Below are 23,456 nucleotides of genomic sequence, written 5' to 3'. Positions count from 1 at the left end.
TGAGCAGCCGATGCCGACCCAAACGCCTCGGCTGGGCCCAGCGCCGGGGAGGGGGGACCGGCGATGGCAAACGCTGCTGGGGCGCGTGGCAGCCTCCAGCCAAACATGCCCAAACATATTCTCCAGCTGCTCGGGCCGGTGGGAAGCTGCTGGTCCAGCCGGGAAACGCACGGGTGTTTTGCACGCCAAGGGTCCTGCTCAGCACCCCAGCACCCGCTGGTTCCAGGGGCCTTCGAGGGCGCCTGGCACTCCCAAGGGACCGCTTTAATTTGGTCTTTGTCCCTTGGAAGGGTGCTCTCGCCTTCCTGTGCCCACAGGAGTGCACCCGTGCTGCCCAAGGCGTGGTGTCCAAGGGGCCTGGGCAGCTTACGCCGTGCCGGGAGGGTGCTGCAGAATACGGCCCCCCCGACTCCGTGGGCGTCAGCCCTCGCGCCGCGGGGCAGAGACGGACCCGCGACCCCGCGCCTGCCGCCGCACAGGGCTGGGTGCCCTCCGGCCTTGCAGTTTAACCCTGGCAGAAGCTGCCCACGGTTCAGACCTTTCCTGCCTGTGGACTTGGATGCGTTTTCCAGATAAGCCACAGATCCCTCCAAATCCTCCCCGCAGGTTCCTGCAGGACATGCACAGACTTGTTCCTCCTCCTCGTCCCTGCCCGGGCGCCTGCAGGACTCAGACCAGCGGATCCTTCCCAAAACGCTTTTCTCCGGCCACAGCTGGGTGCCGGGGGTTCGGCTGGCGGAGCGGAGCTAGGCCCCGGGGAGAAAATCCGGCAGGAGAGGCCAGGGGCGGCCTGCGCTGCCCAGGACGGGGTTGGGCAGCGTCTGGGGAGCAGGGGAGCATCATCCCGGCGTGGCCCTGAGGCGGGCGCCCCGAGGGACGCGAGAGTCGCCCCTTCCTTACCCCATTATCCCCCTTTCCCACTAGAATCCGCCGCATGAGCGACCCGGCGGGCAGGGAAGCCGGGTGGGATGTGGAGCACCCCGCCTCCAGCGAGCCAAGGTCTTTGTGTCTCCCGATGGGGAGGGGGCACCCCTGTATCCCCTGATGGGGGGTCCCTGCACCCCGCTAGGAAGGGGGTCCCTGTATCTCCTGATGGGGGGATCCCTGGATACCCTAACAGTGGGGTCCCTGTGCCCCCTGATGGGGAGGTCTCTGCCTCCCTTATGGGAGGGGGGGGTCCCTGTATCCCCTGTGGGGGGTCCCTGTATCCCATGATGGGGGGATCCCTGAATCCCCTAGGAAGGGGTTCCCTGCATCCTGTAACAGCAGGGTCCCTGCACCCCGCTAGGAAGGGGGTCCCTGTACCCCCTGATGGGGGGGGTCCCTGCGTCCCCTGGGAAGGGGGTTCCTGCATCCCATAACAGCGGGGTCCCTGCGTCCCCTAGGAAGGGGGTCTCTGTGTCCCCTGATGGGGGGGAGGGCCCTGTACCGGCTGAGGGGGGGTCCCTGCACCCCCCGGGGAAGGGGGGCCCCGCACCCGGTGCCCCTGCAGGCCCCGCTCCGCGCTGGGACCGCGCGCACTCCCGGGAACGGGGACCGGGATGGGGAGCGGGGACGCGGGGCCGGGGGCCGGGCGGGGGCCCCGGGGGCCGGGCGGGGGCCGGGCCGGGCCGGGCCGGGGCGGGGCGGGGGCGGGCGGGAGGGAAATCCCGGGCGATGCCGTGAGCGGCGGCGAGGCCCCGCCCCGCCCCGGTATAAAGCGCGGCGAGAGGCGACGAGCACCGGGAGACGCGACGCGACGGTGAGTGCGGCGTTGGGGGCGGCCGGTGGCTCCGGCCCTGCCCTGCCCGGGGGGTGTCACCGGGGGGGGGGGGGGGCCGCCGGTGCCCGGCCCGGGGAGCGGGGAAGCCGCGGGAGCGGGCGGCGGCGGCTCCGCCCCGGTGGCCGCGTCCCCAGCGGGGTCGCTCCCGGTGGCGGGGCCGGGGCCGGCTGGGCCCTGGGGCGGGGGTGGGCGGTGGGGAGCCCCCGGAGCCCCCCGGGAGGGCGCGGAGCCCCGGGCCGGGCTGCGCTCGCCCCCCGGCGGCGGCGGGGCGCGGTGCGGGGCGCGGCCGGGCAGCCCCGCCGCGGAGCATCCCTGCCCGCCCGGGGGCCGGGCGGGGGCCCGGCTGGGTCCTGCCGGCTCCCCCCGAGGCCCCCGCAGTCCCCCCCGCGGCTGAGGAGTCCGCGGGGCTCATCGGTGTCGTGAGCGGGGCGTCCTCTGCGCCTTCCCCCGGGAGGCACCTGCGCGGGGTCACAGCGGCTGCCGGCTCCATCCAGCCCCTGCGCCCCCGGTGCTCCCAGCCCCTCCTGCTCCCCAAGCCTTCTCCCAACTGGTGTAACTGGTCCTGGGTGTCGCAGGTGCCTGTGGGGTTGGCGGGGGGTGTGTGTGTGTCCCCGGGAGCGCCTTCATCTCCCCGCCCGGCTGGGTGAGGTTTTAATGCAACCGTGCACCTGCATCGCCTCTTTGCGAGGCGTCTTGGGGTTCTCCAGCCGGGCTGCAGGAAACCTTGACGCTCTTGCTTGGGAGAGGCTGCGAAAAGCGACACCAGCCCCGGGGGAGGGGACAGTGACCTGGCCCTTGTCCTTCCCTATTTGGTGGCTCCAGCAATCTGCAATCGTGAGTCAGGGCGAAGCTGTTATCTCGGGGCGTGGGGCTCTGGGCTGGCACCTGGGCCGTGGTGGTGGCCCAAGGATGGGGAGATGGGCGCCTGACACAAGCGGGGAGGCTGGAGGGTGGCCGGTCAGGGTGTCGAAACATGTCCCCTGCCTGCTACCTGCCAGGGCTTGCCTGGACATGCTGGGACTTGCCTCGCAATGAGGTCACCCTGTTTATGTGCTCCGACTGCCAGGAGATAGGAAGCTGGATTTCTATTTTTACGCGGGGATGCTCAGTCTGGGTCGGGAGCGGGGCCGGGCGCGGGGTCGGGGTGGCCCCGGGGACGGAGCGTGGCCCCACCACCCCCGGGCTGGAGGCCCTCCAGCTGCCCGCCGGCCGTGCCGGCGGCGCGCCCGCTCATGCGGCACAGGCGATCCGGAGGGGCCGGGGGTGCTGAATTTGGGCAGGAATCTTCCTTGCAGGAGGGTGAGCACCCCATCCCTGGGGACGTTTAAGGGTGGGGGGTACGCGCCTGGGGGTCTGTTGTGGTCCCGGCTTTGGGGGTCCCAGATTGGGTGGGCAGTGACAAAGCTGTCTTGCACACAGGGATTTTATTTCTGTGAATCTTTATTTTTTCTTTAAAAAAACAGATTTAATGAGCACGGCTATGCAAGCGGGCTCAAGCCTTACTTCCAAAAGCTGTCAAATCCCAGAGCGTTGTTTGCTTTGCTCTGATAATGAGGTTCCTCAAACCGCAGGCAGCGCGAGGGATCCATTAGCCCCACGCATGTGTAAGGGGGGGGCTGCTTGGAAGGAAAGGCTTTGCTACTTACTGTGAAGGTCAAAGCTTTTGGCACCGATTTGAAACAAAACAAACAAACAGGGTCTTGTCTCTGGTTACCCAACAGCTTCTTGCAGATAAGGGGTGGTTACCAAAGTGGTCAAGCTTGTGGCATGTTCTTGCAGTTGCTTAAGGCTTCCTTGCCACCGGGCCTGGCTTCTTGAGATGAAGAAACTGGCCAGAAAAATATCCTGTTGCTTCACTTGCCCATGGCTTGTGCCTGCGTGGAAGTGGGAATGCAGTGGGGTTGTGGATGGAGCCGGTGGCAGCATCGCGGTGCTGGATGCTCTGCCCTGGTAGGGCTTTACCTGCTGGAGGAGGAATGGGGAATGTCAACGTTTGCACCTTCCCCGTCCTTCTGCATCACACCGGGCTGTGTTTGACCTCAGTCAGGCTCAAGCCTCTGCCCAAGACACCACTAAAATCCCAAATGTCCGAGTCCAAGGGGAGCGCTGGCAGACGGAGGTCCCCTCCGGGCTGCGTCGGTGTAGAGCCCAACCCAGCTTGCCCCACCTTGGCTACTGCCTGCTTTGCCCTGGTAGCAAATGTGCCAAATGTGCTTGGGCTTGCTCGTGGCTTGCCCAACGCCCCAGTAACTCGCTCTGCTTTCCTCCCAGCCACCACGATGCCCCTGTCTCAGAGCAGGGCCGGGCAGGTGCCATGCAGCAGCAAGGTGTGCAGGAACCTCTTTGGCCCCGTGGACCACGACCAGCTCCAGAATGACTTTCAGGACCTGTTGAGGCAACACATAGAAGAAGCTCAGCAGCGCTGGAACTTCAACTTTGAGACGGATACTCCCTTGGAAGGACACTTCAAGTGGGAGAGGGTCTTCCTGGATGAGCAGCCACCCCAGGAGGTCCACAGCCTGGTCAAGGTCACTGGCAGGGAGAGCAGGAGCTCCTTGGTCCACAAGGTCCCCTCCAAGGACCATCCTGGCAGGATTTGCCCTGAGGGGTCTCAGCAGAGCTCGGAGGCTTGCAGGGCTGGTTCCCCACAGAGCTTGAAACGTGGGCAGACCACCATCAAAGGTGAGTGTTGGAGGCTTGGTGTCACTCCATGCACGCTTGGTGGCATTGCTAGTGTCATGGCTTTCCTGGTAGGGACAGATGGAGGGGCCTTGGGTGAAAGAGCCCTGCCTGGCCCCATGGACCACCCTCCATGCATTTCTCTCCTGGGAGAGCAGAGCCCACCTTCCAAGGGGAAAAGGCTGTAGATGGTGCCTTTTGGTTGCTGGGGGTTAGGCAGGGGCTCACATCGGGTTTGTGAGTCTTGTAGCTGAAGATGCCCCAAAATAGTTCATCACCCTCAGCTCCCATGGCCTGAGCCCGTCCCCAAAGATCAAGGGCTGGGGTGGAAGTGCAGGCGAGACCAAACAGAAGAGATGGTGGAGACCTACAGGCTCTTCTCTCAAGGAACGCATGGCTTTGGGTGGGTGGCTCAAAAATGGAGTCTGTCTGCGCTGGGTTTTGGGATGCTTCCCTGGGGACACCTCCCTCTTCCTGCCCCACTGCTCCTGATGGGCTGGAGGCACTTTCCAACTCTCTTTCTGCCTTCCAGACTTCTACAGCTCCAAGCGGAGGATCGTCCCCGACAAGCCCAAGCCTGACAAGCCCAAGCCATGACCTGACGGTGCTTGGCTCCTCTGCCATCGGGGACAGCTGCCAACGCTGATGTGCCCTGGGGGTGTCCATGGCTTTTTTTCCCCCCACCCTGTACTGTGTAAGCTGTCTGTATGAAGCAATGTAGAGTCTGTAGTTCCCTATTTATGAGTAGCTCTGGGGTCCTGAGAGACCTTCGCTGTGTGCAATGTATAGGAGTAGCCCATGTTGAGGCTTGTAGCCCCACGGAGGGGATGGAGGAGGACTGAAACGGGCCTGGTGGGCCTAAGGCATTGCCCTGCCTGCAGAGAAGAAAGAGCGTGCCTTCTGCCCCGTGGTGGTGGGGCCAAGCATTGTCCTTGCACCATCCTGCTGTCCAGCTGTGGTCCTTCCCCTGCCCGATGGCTGGCCATGGAGGACACTTGTGTCCCAGCCACCTGGTGGCACCAGATATCCTTAAGAAAGGGTCACAGATGTGGATTGTAGAGCCCTGGGACAGCCTGACCCCGAGGACACCCCGGTTGCTGGCACGTGGTGGTGGCCCTCTTCCCAGCGGGATGGACCCAGCAGTGGCAAGCCCTCGTCCACGCATGGAAGCGGAGTGATGCGGGGGCTGCTCGGGAGAGGAGATGCTGTTTTGGGTGTCTCACCGGTGCCGTCACCCGAGACGGGCTGCAGACAGTGACAAACCCACTGGAGGTCCCCAGCGCTGAGCTCATTGTGGGACCAACGCTGCCTGGGAAGCTTTGGGGTCCCCTGGACTCTGCTGACCCAAAACCCCGCTTTCTTACCTTGTTGTTGGCTTGTGGAGTGGTGGTGTTTGCCCTCCCATTCCTGCCTCCTTCAACACTGACACCAGGCTGGGGAGCTGCCTGCTCTGGCCATGTTGGGCTGCTCTAGGAAGGAAGGAGTCCTGCTCACCAGCAAGGGTGACACCAAAAGACGAAATTGTAGCTTTTTTCCTGGAGTTTTTCTCCTTTGGGGCTGGGGGGAGAGAGGACCCTCGCTTGGCTCTGCAGAGCGAGGGGCTTCGGTCGCCTCTGGGACCAAGGGATGTCCCGGAGCGAAGGCTGCTCGGTCCCAGCGCTGAAGGATGAGTCCCTGCTCTTGAAGGACTCAACACTGTCAGGTCTCAGCACTTTCATGGGGTTCATCTCCTGCTCTGCTGGATTTGGACTCTGGAAACTGGTGCAAGATGGTCCCAGGCAGAAAAGGGATGGAGTTGACCTCCCGCCTTGCACCGTGATGCACTTTGCTGTCGGTGAAGCTGGCAAGTTCCCAGCACTAAATGTTTATTTATAAAATAAATGCTATTAAGTCTATTGGGGGGGGGAAAGGGAAATACCTGTTTATCTATAAATGTTAACTCTGAATAAACACTTGTCTTGTGTAAGGGAATTGGTGTCTCTGGGTTAATGGAAATACCGGTGGTGGGAGCAGGGTCTGGCTGTGGGGAGGAGGATGCTCTGGTCTGGGTCCCTGACTGCCTCGGGGGGCTCGGGGGTTGCTCTGGGGGTGCAGCCCTGAGCTGGGAGCTGCCTTTGGGCTGGCCGGGAGCAGGGGTGGCTGCACACAAACCCAGCTGCGCCTTCCACCCAGCCGGCTGTGGGCAGGGGCCGTCGCAGCCCTGGGTGGCTCCTCTGCAGCATGAAACATCAAAGCGGGGGGCCAGGGAGCTGTGCGAGGGCTGAGAGGAGCGAAACCTCACCGCAACCCCTGTGCTTAACTCTGCTGCCTTGGGACAGCTGCCTGTGCTGTGGTCCGAGGTGCAGGATTGGTGCTGCCACCGCAGCCCCAGCAGAAGCCACTGCCACCTGGGCAGGGTCTCACTGCGTGAATGTAGGCTCCTCTGCTGCTGCATTGTGACCCCAGTCCCCTACTCCTAACCCCCAGGGCACTGCCTTCTGGGGCAGGTGGCCATTAGCCCTGGGCAAGCTGGCCATGTCCCCATTCTTCCTTTAAAGGGGTCCCAGGCTGAAGAGGGTGACCTGTGTGGTGGGACAGGGACATGTGAGAGCATGGGATGGCGCCGCTGATGAAAACATCCAGCAGCAAGTCCCAGGTGGGACTGAGACTGGAGCTGCTGGATGCCAGGGCTGAGATCCCCTGGGAGTCAGGGATGCCTCCACCATCAGCTGCTTCCTCCGAGGACTGAGCAAGACTTGTACGTGGACTGTGAGCTCAAGCTGTGGTTAATGGGATAAACGACCCAATTTGCAGCAGATCCAGGTGAAAATAAAGTTTTGATGGTAACAACCTTGTTGTGTCATCGTTCAACCGAGGATCCCTAAAGCACCTGCCTGTCCCCATGGCCCTGGGTGATGCCCCCGCACGCCGATGCCCCTTGAAATGCTTGCAGAGCACAATCACGCAGCCTTTTAGCTGCTGCTGAGTCAAGCCCTACAGATTTAGCCCTTTTAATCTTTCCCCTTACGTCAGTCCTTCCAGCCCCCGTGGCCGCCGCCAGCTGCTCCCCTCTGCTGTCACCTCCCGTTTGTCAGGAGCGGTGGTGATGGAGGGAGCAAGAAATAAATCAGCAGATACTCCCTCAGCCCTGTTTGTGAGGCTCTGAGGGCAGCCAGGGTCTGTGCGAGAGGGAGCTTGGCCCTTGGGCCTGAGTTTTGCACCCCCCTGGGAGACCCCAGCCCCACACCGCCTCGTCCAGGCAGGGGAGGACTCTGTCCCCCCAGCTCTGGGGACACAAAATGGTGATGGGCTTCCAGCAGCTGAGGAATGGATGGAAATCTTGCACTTTCAGCCCAGGTTGTGTTTTGCTGCTCTCCCATCCCAGCCTGGCCTCAGCACGGAGCAAGGATGCCAGGGTTCAAACCCCCGCGACGGCCAAGCAGGGCTGGGAGGAGGGTCAGGCGCTTCCCCTCCTTTCCCCACTCTATTCAATCCCCTTTCGCTGGGACCCGGCGTCTCCTCGGGGCTGGAAAGGGCCGTTGGTGCCGCGGGGCTGGGTCGTGCCCTCCCGTGGCTGGTGCTAACCCCGGCGCAGGCTGCCGGCAGGGCTCTGCAGCTGGAGTCTTGCTGGGCAGAGGGCATGAATCAATGAGCTCTCCCAGGGATATTTGGGGGTTTTCCCCCCAAAAGCATCCTCAGGGAAAGCAAAGCCAAAATTCAGTCTTCTCCATGCAGCGGTAAACAGCCCTGAGGTTGCGAGACGCAGTGGCAGACTGAGCTCAGAGGTGGTTTTTGCAAGCTGAGCACCCCAGCCTGGCCCTGGGGTTGCTTCAATCTGGGGTAACAGGCACCAGCTTTGCTCAGAGCGTGGAGAAGGAACAGCTGAGCCCTCAATCGGCCTACAACTGCCCAGGCGGAGCTGGCTGCCGCTTCGTTAGGTTAAACGGGAAAGGAGCAGGGCTGGGCTGCGACTGGGTGGGTGCGATGGGGCAGGGCACCTGCGCAGCCGGTTCCCAGCGACTGATTTAACCAGCTTGGATGGAGAGAGCCAGGCCTCCACCCCACGGCTCCTGCCCTGGGAGCCTGGGCTCAGAGCTGTGCCGTGAGCCGGTGGATGTTAATTCTAGTTATAAAGATAATAGCGTTCCCCATTGCTTGGGATTTCTTCCCATTTTGCAGTTAAAGCAGAGCAAAAAGGCACACAACTAATTCCCCCGTCCCCTTGCAAACCAGGGTGGATGCAGACCGCGGGCAGTCGGCGGGTTTGGTGCTGGCTTTAAAGCTCAGTTAATAATTCAGGCAGGAGCCTTGGAAAAACCATCAGTGTGAGCAGCACAGCGGGGGAGATCTCCAAATCCTGGGCCCAAAGAGCCTCCGCAGGGAGGGTTTGCAGCTTTGTTCTGTCTTTGGTAGGTTGTTATAACCTGTGGGTTATACAGTCTTGTAGTTTGGGTTGTTTGCGCTCTTAAAATAACATTTGCTGTTTCTCTGATGCTTTTCCCCTGCCCCAAACAGCTTCCAGCCTTGGCCGGACTGCTGCAAACACGGAAAGGATGGGGACTTCTGCTGCGGTTCCCGATGACACCGGCGGTGCCGCTGCTTTGGGGTCTGGAGGGGCTTGGGGGGACGGTGACCCTCCGGATGGGCCCTTCTCGCACCCCGCTTGCAACGCGGCAAACAGGAAGCGTGTGAGCACCGGCAGTTGAGCGTAACCCGAAAACGGAAAGGCGCCTTGAGTAAGAGAGAAAATGTGAGCTCGGGCGCAGGGCAGGTCAAACGCCCTCGGCGCCGGACCAGCATCCCTCCCGGCCCGGGGAGCCTCGCCGCCCCGTGCACCCCAAAACCGAGGGTCCCTCTCGGTAGGCGGGAAAGGTAAGCTTTGCTGCTCCGGGAATAGCTTGTGCATCACCTTAAAAAATAGAAAAACAAGGAAAATAAGGGCTTTTTCTCGCTGTTGGTGAGCTAAGGGCGCTTTTTCTTGTTGCCTGTGGGGGGATTGTGGCTGGGGGCCCTTTTCTGACAGCCGGGGGCAGCGTGGGGTGTTTTGGAGGGGAGGCAGGTCACTGGCAGTCGGTGATGCCGTGGGGGGACCCTGCTCAGCCGGGGCTGGGGGGTGCATGGTTCCCATCCCAGCCCCCCTGCTTGTTCTGTGCCTCCATTGTGCAATGGGCTCCGCTCCCCCCGGGACTGGGGCAGGTAACTGGGGGCTTCCCCGTGCCTTAAACAACCCCACCTGCCCCCCCCCGCCCCGAGCTCCCACTTCTGCTGTCTTAGAGGCTGGGACCACCATAAAGGCACCTGGTTTCCGCCCCCTCCCCGGTGGCCTGTGGGACTCCAGCAACTCCACAAGACCCCCTTGCTTTAAGGGGAAGGGGATGGTTTTGGGGCCTATTCCCGCGTTTCTGGTGCCCCCTGGGATTTAGCAGAGTCCCGTTTCACATTGCAAAAGGAAAGAGGCAGAGGGCTGGAGCAGCCGGGGGTCTCCCCGGGCTGGGAGCGGAAAGCCAGGCTGCAGCCGGCTCAAGCATGGCCCCGGCTCTGCGTCACCGCTCTCCAAGGCTGTGGTTTCCTTCACTCGGTTTTTCAGCTTTGCCATGCGGAGGACAACCCCTCACGGGGATGGCACGGTGCCTGTCGGTGACACTGCCACCCACCCAGGATGGGGAGAGGGGAGCAGGGGGGTCCCGAGCCCAGACCCCGCAAGCCGGGGCGAGCACGCAGGCTTGATGAAAGCCTCCCCGAGGTCTCGCACAGCTCTCCCCGGAGGTGACTCATGGCTGTGAAAACTGGGGGAGGAATTTTAAAAGCTGCTGCTGAGCTCTGAGAAAGCAGGTGGAACCACCGCATTTTGCCCAGACCTCCAGCACCGCCTTGGCTGGTCCTTTGCTGGTGTCACCTCCCGGCTGTGTCACCTCCCGGGTGGCCCTCGAGCCCCGGTGGTGCCGGTGCTGTCTGCATCCCCCATAGCTGGGAGCCATGGGGAGCTTCGGGATGGGTGCTTGGCCAGTGGCAGGAGAAGCTGCTTGCCCAGTGGGTGCTGGGCTCGCAGCCGGTGGGGACGGCCGTTGCTCGCTGCGGGTCGAGGCTCTGTTTGCACCGTGCAATTGGAGATAAGCGCCTCTCTTCCTATTGCCAAACCTGGGGGCCATTTACACCAGCCAAAATGAATTTCCAGCTCAGTCCTGCTCCGCCGTCTCTCACCGTGCCACAGCAAAAGTCTCCGGCAAGGAGGGAGCCGGCTGAGGCTCAGCACCCGCCAATTTTCCCATTGACAGGACCAAGCCAGGAGCCATGGCCGAGCGCCGGGCGGCCAAGGGCCGGCGCATGGGCTCCAGCCGGCGCAGGCAGCTGCGCGAGGGCTCCGGCGAGGCACCGGCAGCAGCCCCCGGCCCCAGCGAGGAGCTGCCGGGGGCATCCGAGTTAGTGCAGAGGGTGCAGGACTTCTTCAGGGAGCAGGACAAGGACCAGGCGGGGTTTGTCACCCGCTCGGACATGGAGGTAAGGGATGGGGATGTAGTCTCAGGTCAAATGCCACCAGGGTGGCTGGAGACTGGATGATGGGTAGGTTTTTCCCTTGATTTGCTTTGTTCTTAGAAATTGCAGGAGGAAGATACCCCATGCAGCAAAGAAGAGCTGGAGCTCGTATTCGATGGGCTGGATGCTGCCGGCACCGGGCGGTTAAGCACCGAGGAGTTCACTGCTGGGCTCCGTAAGTGCTGGGCTGCTCCTGGACACGGCCCCGGTGCTTTCCTGGGGGAACCTGAAACACTCCCCTTGCTGGGTGGCATATGATGGCCCAAAAAGTGTCCCCGTGCCTGGGTCTCAGCCCATGGCTCGCCTGGTGAGAGGTCCTATTGTGCCAAAGCAGCTTGCCGAAGCCATGGGGTGGGAAGTGTCGGGGTTTGGGCTTTGCTGAGGGTTTGGGGTATCTGTTGGCAGGGCAGTTCCTGAGCTCCCAGAAAGCTGCCAGGGACCACCGCCGGCGGAAAACAGCATCCCGGAGGGTCCGCTTGGTCCTCCCCAGCCCAGCGTTGGAGGGGGTGGACAGTGAGGAGCAGAGACAATTTGCTGCCTTCATGGACCAGCTGGGCACAGACAACGTCTCTGAAGAGTAAGTTGCCCTGTTTAGCACCCATGGGTGTCCTGCAGGATGGGGCAGAGCTACCCCAGGGGGAAAGGCTTGGGGTATCACAGGGCAGGGTATTCCCCTCATTTGGTCGCCGTGCAGGCAGCAAGCCAAGAAATGGCTTGGAGTTGCCTTTGCCCCAAGTGCAGGAGCAGGGCACAGGATCACGGTCACCCCAATGCTTATCTGTCCCCCAGGACCGTGCATCCTGAACGGTGTGAGCTAAATGACTCAGGATCCCATAGCTGGCCCGGTTTTGGGGGGTCCTGGGGGGATGCTCACCACAAACCACCCCTCTCCCTGCAGACAGGAGATCTGGCAGCTCTGGGTGAAGCTCCGGCAGGACGAACCCCAGCTCCTGGGCAACCTGGAGGACTTTCTGGCCAAGATGAGGCACCGCATCCAAGAAGCCAGAAGCAAGAAGGAAGCTTTGGAGGTGACCCTGAACATGTGAGTCACCCCAGGGCGGTGGAGAGGGATGGGAAGGATGGGGACAGGGATGGGGCCCCCTGCTCACCCCAGCCGTGGAGACACACCCAAGGAGGGAGAAACCTGGGTGCTTTCAGCATCTCCATCAGTGGCTGGAGCAGAGGTTTCATTGGGAGCCGACGTTTGGGGTCGGGCTCCCTCTACAGTCACGCACGGGATGGCGAAAGTGCCAAACTCAGACCGCTGGACACGTCCTTGCTGGGTGAACCCCTCCGGGCAAACCCGGCTTCAGCCTGCAGGTCCCATGGGCAACGTGGGGTCCCAGGGACCTGCACGCGCTGCAGCAGGGTCTGACCACCCCCGGGGCCTTGCTGTCCCTGGCAGGCGTGTGGCTGAGCACGACAAGGAGGTGCAGCAGCTCTGCGAGGCCCTGGAGCAGCAGATCCAGCAGGAGCAGCAGCGGCTGGAGCAGGAGGTGGGTCACCAGCTGCTCCTCTCCCCTTGCCACCCACCCTGGGAGGGGACCCAGCACCCCCAAACCCCTGTGGCAGCTCCCAGATGGGTGAGTGGGTGCTAACGTCCTTGTTGCCATCCCAGAGCATGGCCCGGAGCCACCAGCACAGCATGGAGCTGCAGCAAGCACTGGATGCCAGCGAGAGGGAGGTGGAGCGCTTGGTCACAGCACAGATGGAGGTGAGCTGGCCCCAACCCCTGGTCCCCCATCGTGCATATGGGGTCTCTGGGCTGTGCCTGTAGCAACAACACGGTGTTGTACACCTGATCTCGGGCTGTCCCCACCAGCCCTTGATGCAGGTTGTCACATAGGACCTCCATCACTTCTCCTTTGCCACCCCCATCCCCACGCTCCCCTCTGTCCCCAGAGCACCTGAGTTGAGTTTCCCACTCTCCACCCTCGGGGGGGGGGGGGGGGGAAATTCAGCCCCAGGTCTAGAGGAGATGGTTATCCATCACTCTTTGGCATGAGTCTCAGAGGGGTCCTGGTGGGGTGTGATTGTCCTGGTTGCTGTCCCGCAGCTGGAGATGCGGTGCCGCAGCCTCCGCAGTACACAGCAAGCCACCAGCACCGAAAACCAGCAGCTGGAGGAGAGCAACCAGGTGCTGGAGGACCGCCTGCAGCATCTCCACCAGCAGCTCCAGCAGACCCATGGGCGCCTGCGGACCGCGAGGGCCGCGGTGGCACGGGAGCAGGCAGAGGAGCCTGGGTGAGTAGCTGATGCCCGGCATCTCCCTCTGCACCTACGTGGTTTCATCCTGGGAGGTGCAGCGGAGGGGGAATGAGTTTGATGGGTCTCGGCCATCATGGTGCTTCAGTGGTCTCCACAGTGCGGATTAATTGCGGTTTGGTGTGAAAAGCATCAGAAAAAAAGCCAGGACTATCAGCACCGTGCACTCAATGTGTTCCTGTAGGGTAGTACCAGCAGAGATGGGGACATCCTTCACCCAGAAGGACCCAACCAGGACTGATCCAAGGATTGTGGGGTTTGCTGTCCTGCTGCAGCCCATTTTGACCCATGCTCTGTGTTTGCAGGGACAGAGCGGTGGCAGAGCTGCCTGGCGAGATGCCCCTGTCCCCACAGGTACTTCAGCTGGGTACGCAGGGATGGGATGGGGTGTCCGTGCTCCAGGGACTCAGGCTGTTTGGTTTGGGACTGTCGGGGAGCCCAAGAGCACAGGGTGCTTCTGCAGCAGAGGCAGTGCCTCCCCTAAAAGCTTTCTCAGACTGAGTCGGCATGGTGTCCTACGGATGCTTGGGAAGGGAGGGGGTAGCAGTGTGTTCGTCCTGATACCCCCAAGGTTTCGGGTGGGTATGTCTGGATACCTGCCAGAGAGCTCAGCATCGTTTCACGTGGATACGTTTCCTTGCCAAGCGCTTTTCTCTCTTTTCTCCCCCTCCCTGTTTACTGCAGATGAGTCCAGAGAAGAGCGAGAAGAGATCCAAGAGGCAGATCAGGCTGGGGTCCCAGAGCACCGAGCCCAAACGCAAGAGCACCCACCACGTGTAAGGCGTCCTGGGCAACAGCTGCTGCTTCAGCTTGTGCCCTCGACATCTGCGAGCCGGTGCTGAGCCCCCAAGTCCTCCACCCTCTCCAGGCAAAATATGAAATTTAGTCCTTTTAATGCTCCTTTCCCACTCACTCATCTCTCATCCTGGAGATCAGATCTCTTACCCCAGCTCATCGTTCTGCATCACTCCCTTGGCTCGGGCACTGGATGTATTGGGCCACGAGTTGCGTTTTCACCTCTGGTAACGTGAGCACAGAGCAGGGGAAGAGGCACGCTCGCTTGCCGGGCAGGACGCGGCCCCGGGTCTGGCTGCCTGGGTGTGCATCCCCCTTTCCCCTGTCCCCATCACTGCCTGTGTGAACCTCCAGTACAACCGGACGGTAAATACAATCGGGTTTGGAGAGGGGACGGGGCGAGGTGATGGAGGAGGGACCCGCTGGTACGACCCCAGGTGGATGGGAGGGAGCTGCAGCCCGACCGAGGGGCTGGGCTCACTCTCCCCCATTTTCTGCCCTTTCCAGGGTTTGGGAAGTGCTGCCCACAGAAATAAGCGTTTTGGGAGCCCCACTGAGAGCAAGCTCCATGGAAGAGGACCCCTTCCCAGAATTTCTGAAAGAGGAACGATTTTCCGACCAAAGCTCTTTGCTAAGAGAGATGAATGATGCAATTGCGGCTCTGAGCAAACAGCTGAAGCCACAGGCACTGGGTGCACCCTCCATGCTGGCAGATGCTGCCCATCACCCCCGGGACGATGCTGAGCCCCAAATGGGGCCGGAGGCAGCCACAGCCCATGGCACAACCCCCAAGGTCCTGCAAGAGACCCTCCCCAGCCACGTCGGTCATGAGCTGTTTGAAGGAGACCTGAAAGAGGGACCAGCCACAGCTCAGCTTCATGCTCCAGACATGACACAGGCTGGTGCGTCCACGGGAGCCGGGCACCACAGGGCTCAGGAGCTGGGGGCAGAGCAGGGAGAGAGCCCGGAGGAGGCGTGGAGGATGTTATTCCTGCAAGGAAAGGGCACTGGTGTGAAGGAGCTGATGCTAAAGGCAGCTGAGCATCCGCAAGGAGCACTGGGAGAGAGCATGGAGGCAAGAGAGCAGGCGCTCATGGAGGTGGAGGGAGAAGGATGGATGCAGGAAAAAACAGATTGGGAAAAGGCACAGCTCCTGGGAGAAGCTGAGGAAGCGGCATTAAACCAGGGAGAAAATCTGGAGGCAGGTCTGGGGCCACCTGAGGCTGGGGAGGCAGGTCTAGCAGCGGGATGGCAGCTTGGCCCAGCTGCGGCTCCAGAAGAGCGTGCACAGCCCCCGGGCACGGGGCTGAGGGAAGAGGCTGACCCGCCATCGGGGCTCTCCGAGAAACTTGAAATAAAGCCTGGAGAGCGCCTGGAGCCAGAGCCACCATCCTGGGGTGAGGCACGAATGGGAGCAGCCCAGGGGGATGGTGTCCTCCCCAAGGTGACGGTGGCTCCCGACCTCGGGATGCTGGAGGAAGAGCGCGTCGGTGCAGAGGCGCAGCCCTGGGGAGAGACCTTAGATGCCGATGTGCCGCCAGCCCCAGCTCAGCATGGAGGGAGCAGCAGAGCTGGGGCCGAGGAAGGGGAGGTGGAGGTAACGCAGCCCAGGGAGGCAGAGCCGTGGCCGCAGGGTGAGTCTGCGAGGGGAGACGCAGCGTGGGGAGGGAGCACAGAGGCAGAGGTGCTGCTGCCACCCACTGACACGCAGGAAGGTGGAGTGGGGACAGATGTGCAACCGCTGGAGCCCCAGAGCAGCGATGCCAACGTGCAGCTGCTCGTAGAGGTGGAGGAGCTCAAAGCGAGCATGGAGGCAGCTCGGCAGCCCCTGAGCGAGGCTGGCTCCCCGGGGACAGAGCAGGGATGGAGCCTGGCTCCAGGTGTGCAACCACTGGAGGAGGATGATAAACCAGAGTTAGGGCTGGGGGAGGAAATGGGTGCTGCTGCGGTGCACGGTGAGGGTCCTTCCCCAGCAGGAACACCTGCGGGGAGCCCAGTCCTGGGTGGGCTGTTCCCAGTTAAAGCTCAGGCACTGGGACTGGTGGGAGCAGAGGAATCTCAGGCAGATAGGCAGCTGCCTGGGGATCCCAGTCCAGAAGCCCCCCAAGGAGGGGAGGACCATGCAGCCATGCAGCTCAGGGATGAGGCTGCGGATGGGGGACGAGGGCAGGGCGAGCACGAGCTGCCATGTGAGCCCGTGATGGACCTGCACGGGGCAGGATTCGGGCAGGGAGAGGGGGCTGGTGCAGAGGAGCAGCCTGGAGCCGAGGCCGATGAACGCAGTGCTGGCAGGGGGGACCCCGCTCCTCTGCCCATGGTGCTGTTTGGGGAGCAGAGGCCAGGAGCGGAGGTGGATGGAGAGGTACAGAACCAGGAGGAAGAGGGGGAGCTGGAACTGGTACAGGGAGAGGGCATCAGTGAGGATGGGCTGTTCCCAGTTAAGGCTCAGGCCCTGGAACTGGCACAGTCAGAGGACTCCCGGGCAGACACCCAGCTGTGGGGGGGTGCCAGCCCAGAAATCCCCCAGGGAGGGGAGGGTGGAGCAGCCGAACATCTCATGGAGGAGGCTGAGGATGGGGGACAAGGACAGGGTGAGCGCGGGCTGCCACACGAGCCTGCGCTTGATCCGCAGGGAGCAGGAGTCGGGCAGGGAGAGGGGGCTGGTGCAGGCGTGCAGCCATGGCAGGAGGCTGTAATCCTGGGCACGCTGGAGGACCAGGGCACTGATGCAAATGTGCGGCTGCTTGCAGAGGTGAATGAGCTCAAACTGACCCCAGGAGGGAGCACAGAAGCAGATGGGCAGCCCCTGAGTGAGGCCAGCTCCCTGGATACAGAGCAGGGAGGGACCATGGCTCTGGATGTGCAGCCCCTGGAACAGGTCGATAAACCAGAGTTAGTGGAAATGGAGGCAGAGGACGCCCAGGCAGACATGCAGCTGTGGGGGGGTCTCGGCGCAGAAACCCAGCAGGGCTGGGGGGACCGTGCAGCCGTGCAGCTTGTGGAGGAGGCTGAGGATGGGGCACAAGGACAGGGTGAGCGCGGGCTGCCACACGAGCCTGTGCTTCACCCGCAGGGGGTGGCCATCGGGCAGGGAGAGGGGGCTCCTGAAGGTGTGCAGCCCCCTGAGGAGGCTGTAATCCTGGGCATGCTGGAGGACCAGAGCATGGATGCAAACGTGCAGCCACTTACAGAAGCGGAGGAGCTCCAATCAACCCCAGGAGGGAGCACAGAGGCAGATCCGGCAGCCCTGGGCGCAGCTGGGGTGCGGGAAGGGGAGCAGAGCCAGACTCCTGGTTTGGAGGCAGGTCTGTGTGCAGCTCACACTGCAGACATGTGGGAGGGGGCTGCTGGGGCACACGTGTACCCCCCAACTGAGGCCGCTTTACATCCTGAGTGTGCCACTGCTGTCGAGGGTCCTGGTCTGGAAGCAATGCTGGGAGCGCTCACTGGTCCAGATGGGCAGGTCCTGGAGGATACCCAGACACTGGAAATGCCGCAGGGAGAGCGGGCTGATGCAGAGGAGATGCCTTTGGATGGAGCTCAAGGTCTGGAAGTGGTGCAGGGAGAGAGGCTGGAGGCAGGGGCAAGGATTTTAGTTGAAACTCAGAGTCTAGGGATAAAGCAGGGCCATGATGACACTGCATCTGCGCTGGCCCCCCCGGTCTCCGAGGTGACGTTACAAATCAGCACACTAAAGCTGGAAATGCTGATGCGGGAGGATGTTCTCGTTCCAGATGTGCAGCGGCTAGGTGCTTCGGGACAGGCGGCCCAAAGCGAGCTGCAGGAGCAGGTCTCGGCACAGGCAGATAAGATGATGCTTCGTACTGCTTCCCAGCAGCCAGAGGAGAAGCCGCCGCATGTGATGGAAACAGAGCAGGTTGCTGCTGGACCTGCCAAGCCTCCAAAACAGGAGATGCCACCAGTGTCAACCCTTCACACAAGGGTCCAACAGGAGGAAGATGTTGGGAATGATCAGTCGGGGATGGTCCTCGGAGATGGCTCACTGGGGGATGCAGCCAACAGCAGCATGCAGCCTCAAAGGCAGCTCTCGGGAGAACAGAGTGAAGACCTCAGTGTTGGTCAACAGGAGAAGAAGCAAGAGGTTGGGCGGAAAATGAGCCAGGACGGCAAGCCCAGCCCAGGAAAGGCCGGGGCCATGGCTGCAGATGGGGCAGGAGCTGCCCCAACAGGTTCTCCTGAAGCCTCCCCAGACCCAGACCACCTCTACAACGTGCTGTTCATCGGGGACTCCCACGTGGGCAAAACATCATTCCTGTACCGGTTGCATGCCAACACCTTCAACCCGCACCTCACCGCCACAGTAGGTAGGTCTCCAGCTCCTCTCCAGCACAGCTCTGCACCCGCTTCGGTGACCTTCACAGTTCCTTTTCCTCCACCGCACAAGCTGCTGGTGATCACTACGTGCATGTTACAGCTCACGCCAAGCGTGCTATGCAACCTGTCACCAAGGACCAAATAGGACCACCAACTTCACACGCTTGGATGCTCATGAGCAGGCAATGCCGGTTCTCCTTGCCCTCTTTAGGGCACCAATACCAATGGCCCTGGTGCTTTTCTCTCTGCTTTGCCTTTCAGCTCTCTTCTCTTCTCTTAACCAACCTGGTTTTATTCATCATGAAATTAGAGACCTTCCCAAAATCCAGCCATTAAAGAGCTAAAAGCCGGAGGTTCACTTGGGACCAGCCCCCTTGAGCTGCAGCCTCAGACCACACCTGCACCATGTGCCTTTTCCATCCATCCTCTGTTGCAGGGATGAACTCTACAATATCAAAATATCCCTTTTTGTGTCTCCTAGGATTGGATTATTGGGTCAAACACCTCGTCGTGGACAACAAGCGCTTTGCTCTCCGCCTGTGGGACTCAGCTGGTCAGGAAAGGTAAGGTGCTGTGCTGTCTGCTTAAGGAGAGCAACCGGTGGTTTTCCTTTATTTTTTTTTTTTTTCTGGTAGATTAGTGGAAATGAGCGTTCGTGGCTTTGCTAAGCAAAGGAGGGGTTATTTAAGAAGGGACTCTGTACAGCGTGTGATCTGATAAAGAATAATAAAGGAAGTCATTAAGATAAAAATAAGCACTCAGGCTGTTTGTACAGCCTCTGTGATCAGGATAGGAGCAAAATCTGGGTTTTGCCTCTTTTGTAGACATGCATTTCCAGCTTTCCCACTGGGATTTCAGATTGTCCTAGGCAAAACCTCCTTAGACCTTATCAGTGACCATTTAAAATGTACGCAGGTACCACAGCGTCACCAAGCAGTTCTTCCGGAAGGCGGACGGGGTCGTGCTGATGTACGATATCACGTCGGAGTACTCCTTCTCCGACGTGCGGTACTGGCTGAGCTGCATCCAGGTGGGTGAAGCAGAAAAACCTTGCTCTGTCCCCGAGGTCTTGGAACTGGCGGTGACTCCGTGATCTGCATTTCCCCACCTGACCTCTGCCTCCGGTTAGGGATGAACATCTGGGGGTGACCAAGCCTTTTGTGAAGGGCATTCTGCTCTGCTTTGGTTAGAAAATAGTTTTTCTTGGAGGATTTGAATTCAGATACTGACAATTTTCACATTTTGGCAGTGTTTCCTGGGGTAATTTGTTGATAGCATCATTATGATAATGATCAACTTTTTAAAAATTAAAAACCGGTGCAGAGGAATGGAAAATGTTGAAAGTGATTTTGATAACACTTTTAAATCCAGAATAATTCACTTTGAGTCCTGGGAAATGGGAGGCAACTCGTGTCTTATTAAAAACTTCTTGTCGGAAATTTCCAGTCAAGTACAAAGTCAGTGTTTAAAAACGCTGGAACTAACTAGGATGTCGCCTTGCTCAGTGCCTGTAAATCTCCTCCAGAGCATCTTCTGGAGGGTTCCTGAAGTCGAACGCAAAGTGAGTTCGCTACAAGGGTAGCTTGTCCAGTGCTCTGCCCTGTTAATAAACCAGGACAGATGATGTAAGGGAAAAAAATCCTTTTCTTGAGTGCTTAAGCATTTAAGGTTTTGTTATCGGCCCAAATCCGTGGGCATCCTTCACGGTGCTCCAGGATGCGTCAAGACAGTGTGGCCGGCTGTGATTCAAGGGAGATTCAGACGCGCTCCTGATCCTCCCCTCTTTACTTGCTCAGGAAGGAGCAGAAGACGGAGTCGCTGTTCTGCTTCTTGGCAACAAAACCGACTGCGCTGCAGCGAGACAGGTCCCTACGAAGGAGGGGGAACGCTTGGCCAAGGTAGGTGCACGGCCCTGCTGAAGCATGCTGTCCTCCCGAGTTAGGCAAGGACAGCTAAGGATGGGTGCCACCAGCTTGAGGACCCGGAGAAAGGTGAAAGCCCTTAACTTACCTTTTGTGCATCAGTGCATGGCAAAGCGACTTCTGAACCCATCTTTCACCCTTCCCTGCCTTGCTTTCCCCTTGCTATTTTAGTTTTGACTCAGCACCGCCCCAGTTTATGGAACTGGATCTATAAATTAAAACATTTTCAGCTCTGCTTATCTTTTCTGTGAAGTGTCACTTATCTTCCCAACAGAATATAAACAGTAAAACCACCAAGCCCTATCCTGCTTTAAAGATACTGAAATGCTTAAAGTACAATTAATCTCTTCAAATGTAGATGACTAATAAAAATCAGGTGAGAAGAATCTCACCTTTACCCACTTAATTTCAAAGTTTATGGGATTTGGACCAGTTTTACAAATGGAGACAGCAGGACAAGGGGTTAAATGGTTAAATGCTCCCCCCGCCCCCAAACCAGTCACTGGCAGGCACAAAAGACCCAGAAACATCTAGTTACCTCTCCGTATTTGCTCCGCTAACCAGAAAGCATCACATCTCACTCTGTTTGCAGTGTTGGCCTTCTCCTTGATACTAAATGTTGGTGTCACAGCTACCAGAAAAGCTGGATTTCACCCTCACGTTCCAGTAAATAAGTTACTGAGTTATTTGTTTCCTTGAGTCCTTCTGTTTCCCCTTGACTGTGACTGTCCCTTGGCTATTTACTCCCATATTAAGCTATTTCATTGCAAGAATATTACATTTCTATTCCGGCTCTATGTCTTCCAGGAGCATCAGCTCATGTTTTACGAATGCAGCGCTGCCTCAGGCCACAACGTCTCCGAGTCCATGGTCAGCTTAATCAGGTGAGGCATGTGCCCGGATTTTACCAGCTGTCCTGAATTTAATGGGCTCCCTCCTTGCTTTTTTAACTCCAAATGCTGGTGTGTTACTGTCACCGGAGACTCCACGTGCCCAAATGTCAGGGAAAACTCAGAGCAGTGTGTGCCCAGCCGGGATGAGCCGGAGGGAAGTGCTGCAAGATGTCTCCTGAATATCTGGCATTGCAAGGAGATTAATAAAGCCCTTCTTGGGATGCTGCTGATCTCTCCCTGGATTGACTGAAATCAGTTCTATCTGTGATTTGATTTAGATTGGCGTTTTTAGCAGAGTCCATGGTTCTCAAATCGCACCAAGCTGAAAGGCTCCTAACTCCTTTCAGCCATGCCGAGCCTCCTTTACTGATGCTTGTCAAGACAAATAGCACAGCAATACAAAATATGGGGGAAATACCCAGCTCATTTGCTTCATTTTCTCCCAGGTTGCTCAAAGATCGTGAAGATGAAATGAAAAATAAAGCAGAAGAGGTACCAAAGCCACCTCAGAAGAAAAAGGGCTGCTGCTGGTGATGGACAGACCCCCTGTTGTGACCCGAAACTGCAGCGACAGCCAGAAAAGCATAAAAATAGCCCTCAGGCACCACCTCTGCTCCCCGTGTGTCTGCCTTGCCTGATCTCCCTCGGATGCTGAGAGCAAAAGCCGCTGCGGAGGAGGCGGCTGTCGCCCAGCCCCTTCCCTGCGCTTCGCCTGCCATTATCCCAGAGCACACGAGCCCTCCCGAACACTCGCTGGGAAACTTTACCACTTTCTTTTAGAGACAGAAAAACAGGCTAAGGGAAGAGGCAGAAAAGGAACCCAGCTGGATCCGAGATGCTGGAACAATACTGGAAGCAGCAGGGAGCAAAACCAAGTCTTGGGATAAAAGAAATTAATACCAGGAGTCACCCGAAGGCCAGTGTGTAACACAAGGGGATTTGGGGCTGTCGGCGCTCCTGTGCAGCGGTGACTTTTGCTCTGGTTTTGCAATCTGATCGGATTTGATCTGGAACAAGGAAACATGCGATATATCCTAAATGCACTTGGCGAGTCTCTCCAATTAGGCAAGGTAAAGCTAGTTTTTCTCTGTCCTGGTTTATCGTGCCAGTGAGCATTAATGGGTCTTGACAGAAAACTGCTAAAAACTTTGCTCAAAATAAATTCAAAAGCCTCAAGAGCACGGCCAGGATAACAGAAAGAGCACTGGGGTGGCGGGATACACGATCAGATAAATGCTTGCAAGAGCTCTTTTCGTTGCCTGGCCCCCAGAGCAGATTTTTGCCCTATTGCAGCAAATCTCCGGTTGGGCAGGGACGAGCAAGCTGCTGCACCTTGCCCTTCTGCAACTGAGACGGCTTCTTTACAAAGTACTGAACCAGTTTTAAAACCCAGCGTGTAAAATCTAAACAAGCGCATGGCACAACGTCAAGGTTTTTTTTCTTCTTACAGCTTGATGCAGAGAACTATATTTTTGCAGAGGAAGATAGACTAAATAAATAAGAATACAAGTGTTCTATTTTAGTATTTTTATATATTACATGTGTTGCCTCGTCCCCCAGCAGTTCAACAGATGTATTTAAAGACTGTGCTTACATGCAGATTTTGGGGAAATAATTCCGCTCAGATGGGTTTTCTTTTTGTTGCCATTATTATTTATACGTATGCTGTGGCAAAGCATATTCTGCTTACAAAAATATAGTGACAACAAGAGTTGGTTTTCTAAAAACACTATATATTAAAAAAATTAAAAAGGATATCATTCTGCACGTTTCTAACTCTGTTATAGCTGAGCTTTCCAAGGAAACGAGGCTTAAGAGCTCCTGATGCCTATGCGTATGTGCTTGTTTTCTCTTTCCCGGCTCCCACCAGCTTTGGAGTCCACGGGCCGTTTTCAGCAGTCCCCGATGGGCAGCAACTGCAAAGCTCTGAGACTTCTGTCTGAATAAAGCTCTGAGTAACTGAGACTAATTAACATCCCCACTGATGGAAAAATTGCAGTTTAAGTTTAGTCTTTATCAGACAATGACAAATCTCCATGGGAGAGACCTGCAACGCGCAGCGCCAGGCGCGAGCAGACTTTCTTGGTTCTGCTGCTCACAGAATTACCCCTTTAAATGGGGCCGGCTCTGTGCGATACCCAAAAGCGCTCAGTGGAAATGACGTTGATTTGCAGATGGAGATGCACAGAGACCAAGCTCAGGCTCGGAAAAATCAGGGGTATGAGCTTCACCAGGTCGGGTACAACTTTGCAATGACGCAGGAATTTCCGAGTCTTTGAGAGATGAGTTCTC

The 23,456-nt window shown here is 58.8% G+C and overlaps 2 protein-coding genes across 4 annotated transcripts; both read left to right on the top strand.

The window, feature by feature from the left end:
• The first annotated feature begins 1,664 nt into the window (after window positions 1-1,664).
• On the top strand, window positions 1,665-6,393 carry CDKN1A (cyclin dependent kinase inhibitor 1A). 2 transcript variants are annotated; one of them, XM_082330302.1, is made up of 3 exons: window positions 1,665-1,741; window positions 4,034-4,444; window positions 4,974-6,392. In XM_082330302.1, the coding sequence occupies exons 2-3, from the start codon at window positions 4,042-4,044 to the stop codon at window positions 5,036-5,038; spliced, it is 468 nt and encodes a 155-aa protein (XP_082186428.1). In that variant the 5' UTR covers window positions 1,665-1,741; window positions 4,034-4,041; the 3' UTR covers window positions 5,039-6,392. The 2 variants fall into 2 exon arrangements, with proteins under 2 accessions (XP_082186428.1, XP_082186429.1); XM_082330303.1 differs by lacking the exon at window positions 1,665-1,741 and adding an exon at window positions 2,118-2,596 and having other exon boundaries at window positions 4,974-6,393.
• A 2,821-nt stretch (window positions 6,394-9,214) lies between these two features.
• RAB44 (RAB44, member RAS oncogene family) lies at window positions 9,215-22,172 on the top strand. 2 transcript variants are annotated; one of them, XM_082330054.1, is made up of 17 exons: window positions 9,215-9,292; window positions 10,696-10,918; window positions 11,015-11,129; window positions 11,360-11,531; window positions 11,853-11,996; window positions 12,360-12,450; window positions 12,573-12,668; window positions 13,011-13,198; window positions 13,525-13,573; window positions 13,904-13,995; window positions 14,522-14,916; window positions 17,749-18,339; window positions 18,831-18,912; window positions 19,265-19,379; window positions 20,146-20,247; window positions 21,079-21,155; window positions 21,611-22,172. In XM_082330054.1, exons 2-17 carry the CDS (start codon window positions 10,712-10,714, stop codon window positions 21,696-21,698), a joined length of 2,604 nt encoding a protein of 867 aa, XP_082186180.1. In that variant the 5' UTR covers window positions 9,215-9,292; window positions 10,696-10,711; the 3' UTR covers window positions 21,699-22,172. The 2 variants fall into 2 exon arrangements, with proteins under 2 accessions (XP_082186180.1, XP_082186179.1); XM_082330053.1 differs by having other exon boundaries at window positions 14,522-15,648.
• Window positions 22,173-23,456: the final 1,284 nt, after the last annotated feature.

This window comes from Platalea leucorodia (assembly GCF_965183815.1).
Source record: "Platalea leucorodia genome assembly, chromosome: 19".
In the NCBI taxonomy this organism is placed as follows: domain Eukaryota; kingdom Metazoa; phylum Chordata; class Aves; order Pelecaniformes; family Threskiornithidae; genus Platalea; species Platalea leucorodia.
The sequence above is the reverse complement of the archived record's forward strand: the minus strand, read 5'-3'. Positions and strand labels throughout refer to the sequence as shown.

Coding starts and splice junctions, on each gene's coding strand:
- CDKN1A (XM_082330303.1), top strand. CDS start 4,042: ATGCCCCTGTCTCAGAGCAGGGCCGGGCAGGTGCCATGCAGCAGCAAG. Junction 4,445..4,973: donor TGGGCAGACCACCATCAAAG/GTGAGTGTTGGA, acceptor TCTGCCTTCCAG/ACTTCTACAGCTCCAAGCGG.
- RAB44 (XM_082330053.1), top strand. CDS start 10,712: ATGGCCGAGCGCCGGGCGGCCAAGGGCCGGCGCATGGGCTCCAGCCGG. Junction 13,199..13,524: donor GAGCAGGCAGAGGAGCCTGG/GTGAGTAGCTGA, acceptor CTGTGTTTGCAG/GGACAGAGCGGTGGCAGAGC. Junction 18,913..19,264: donor GACTCAGCTGGTCAGGAAAG/GTAAGGTGCTGT, acceptor AAATGTACGCAG/GTACCACAGCGTCACCAAGC.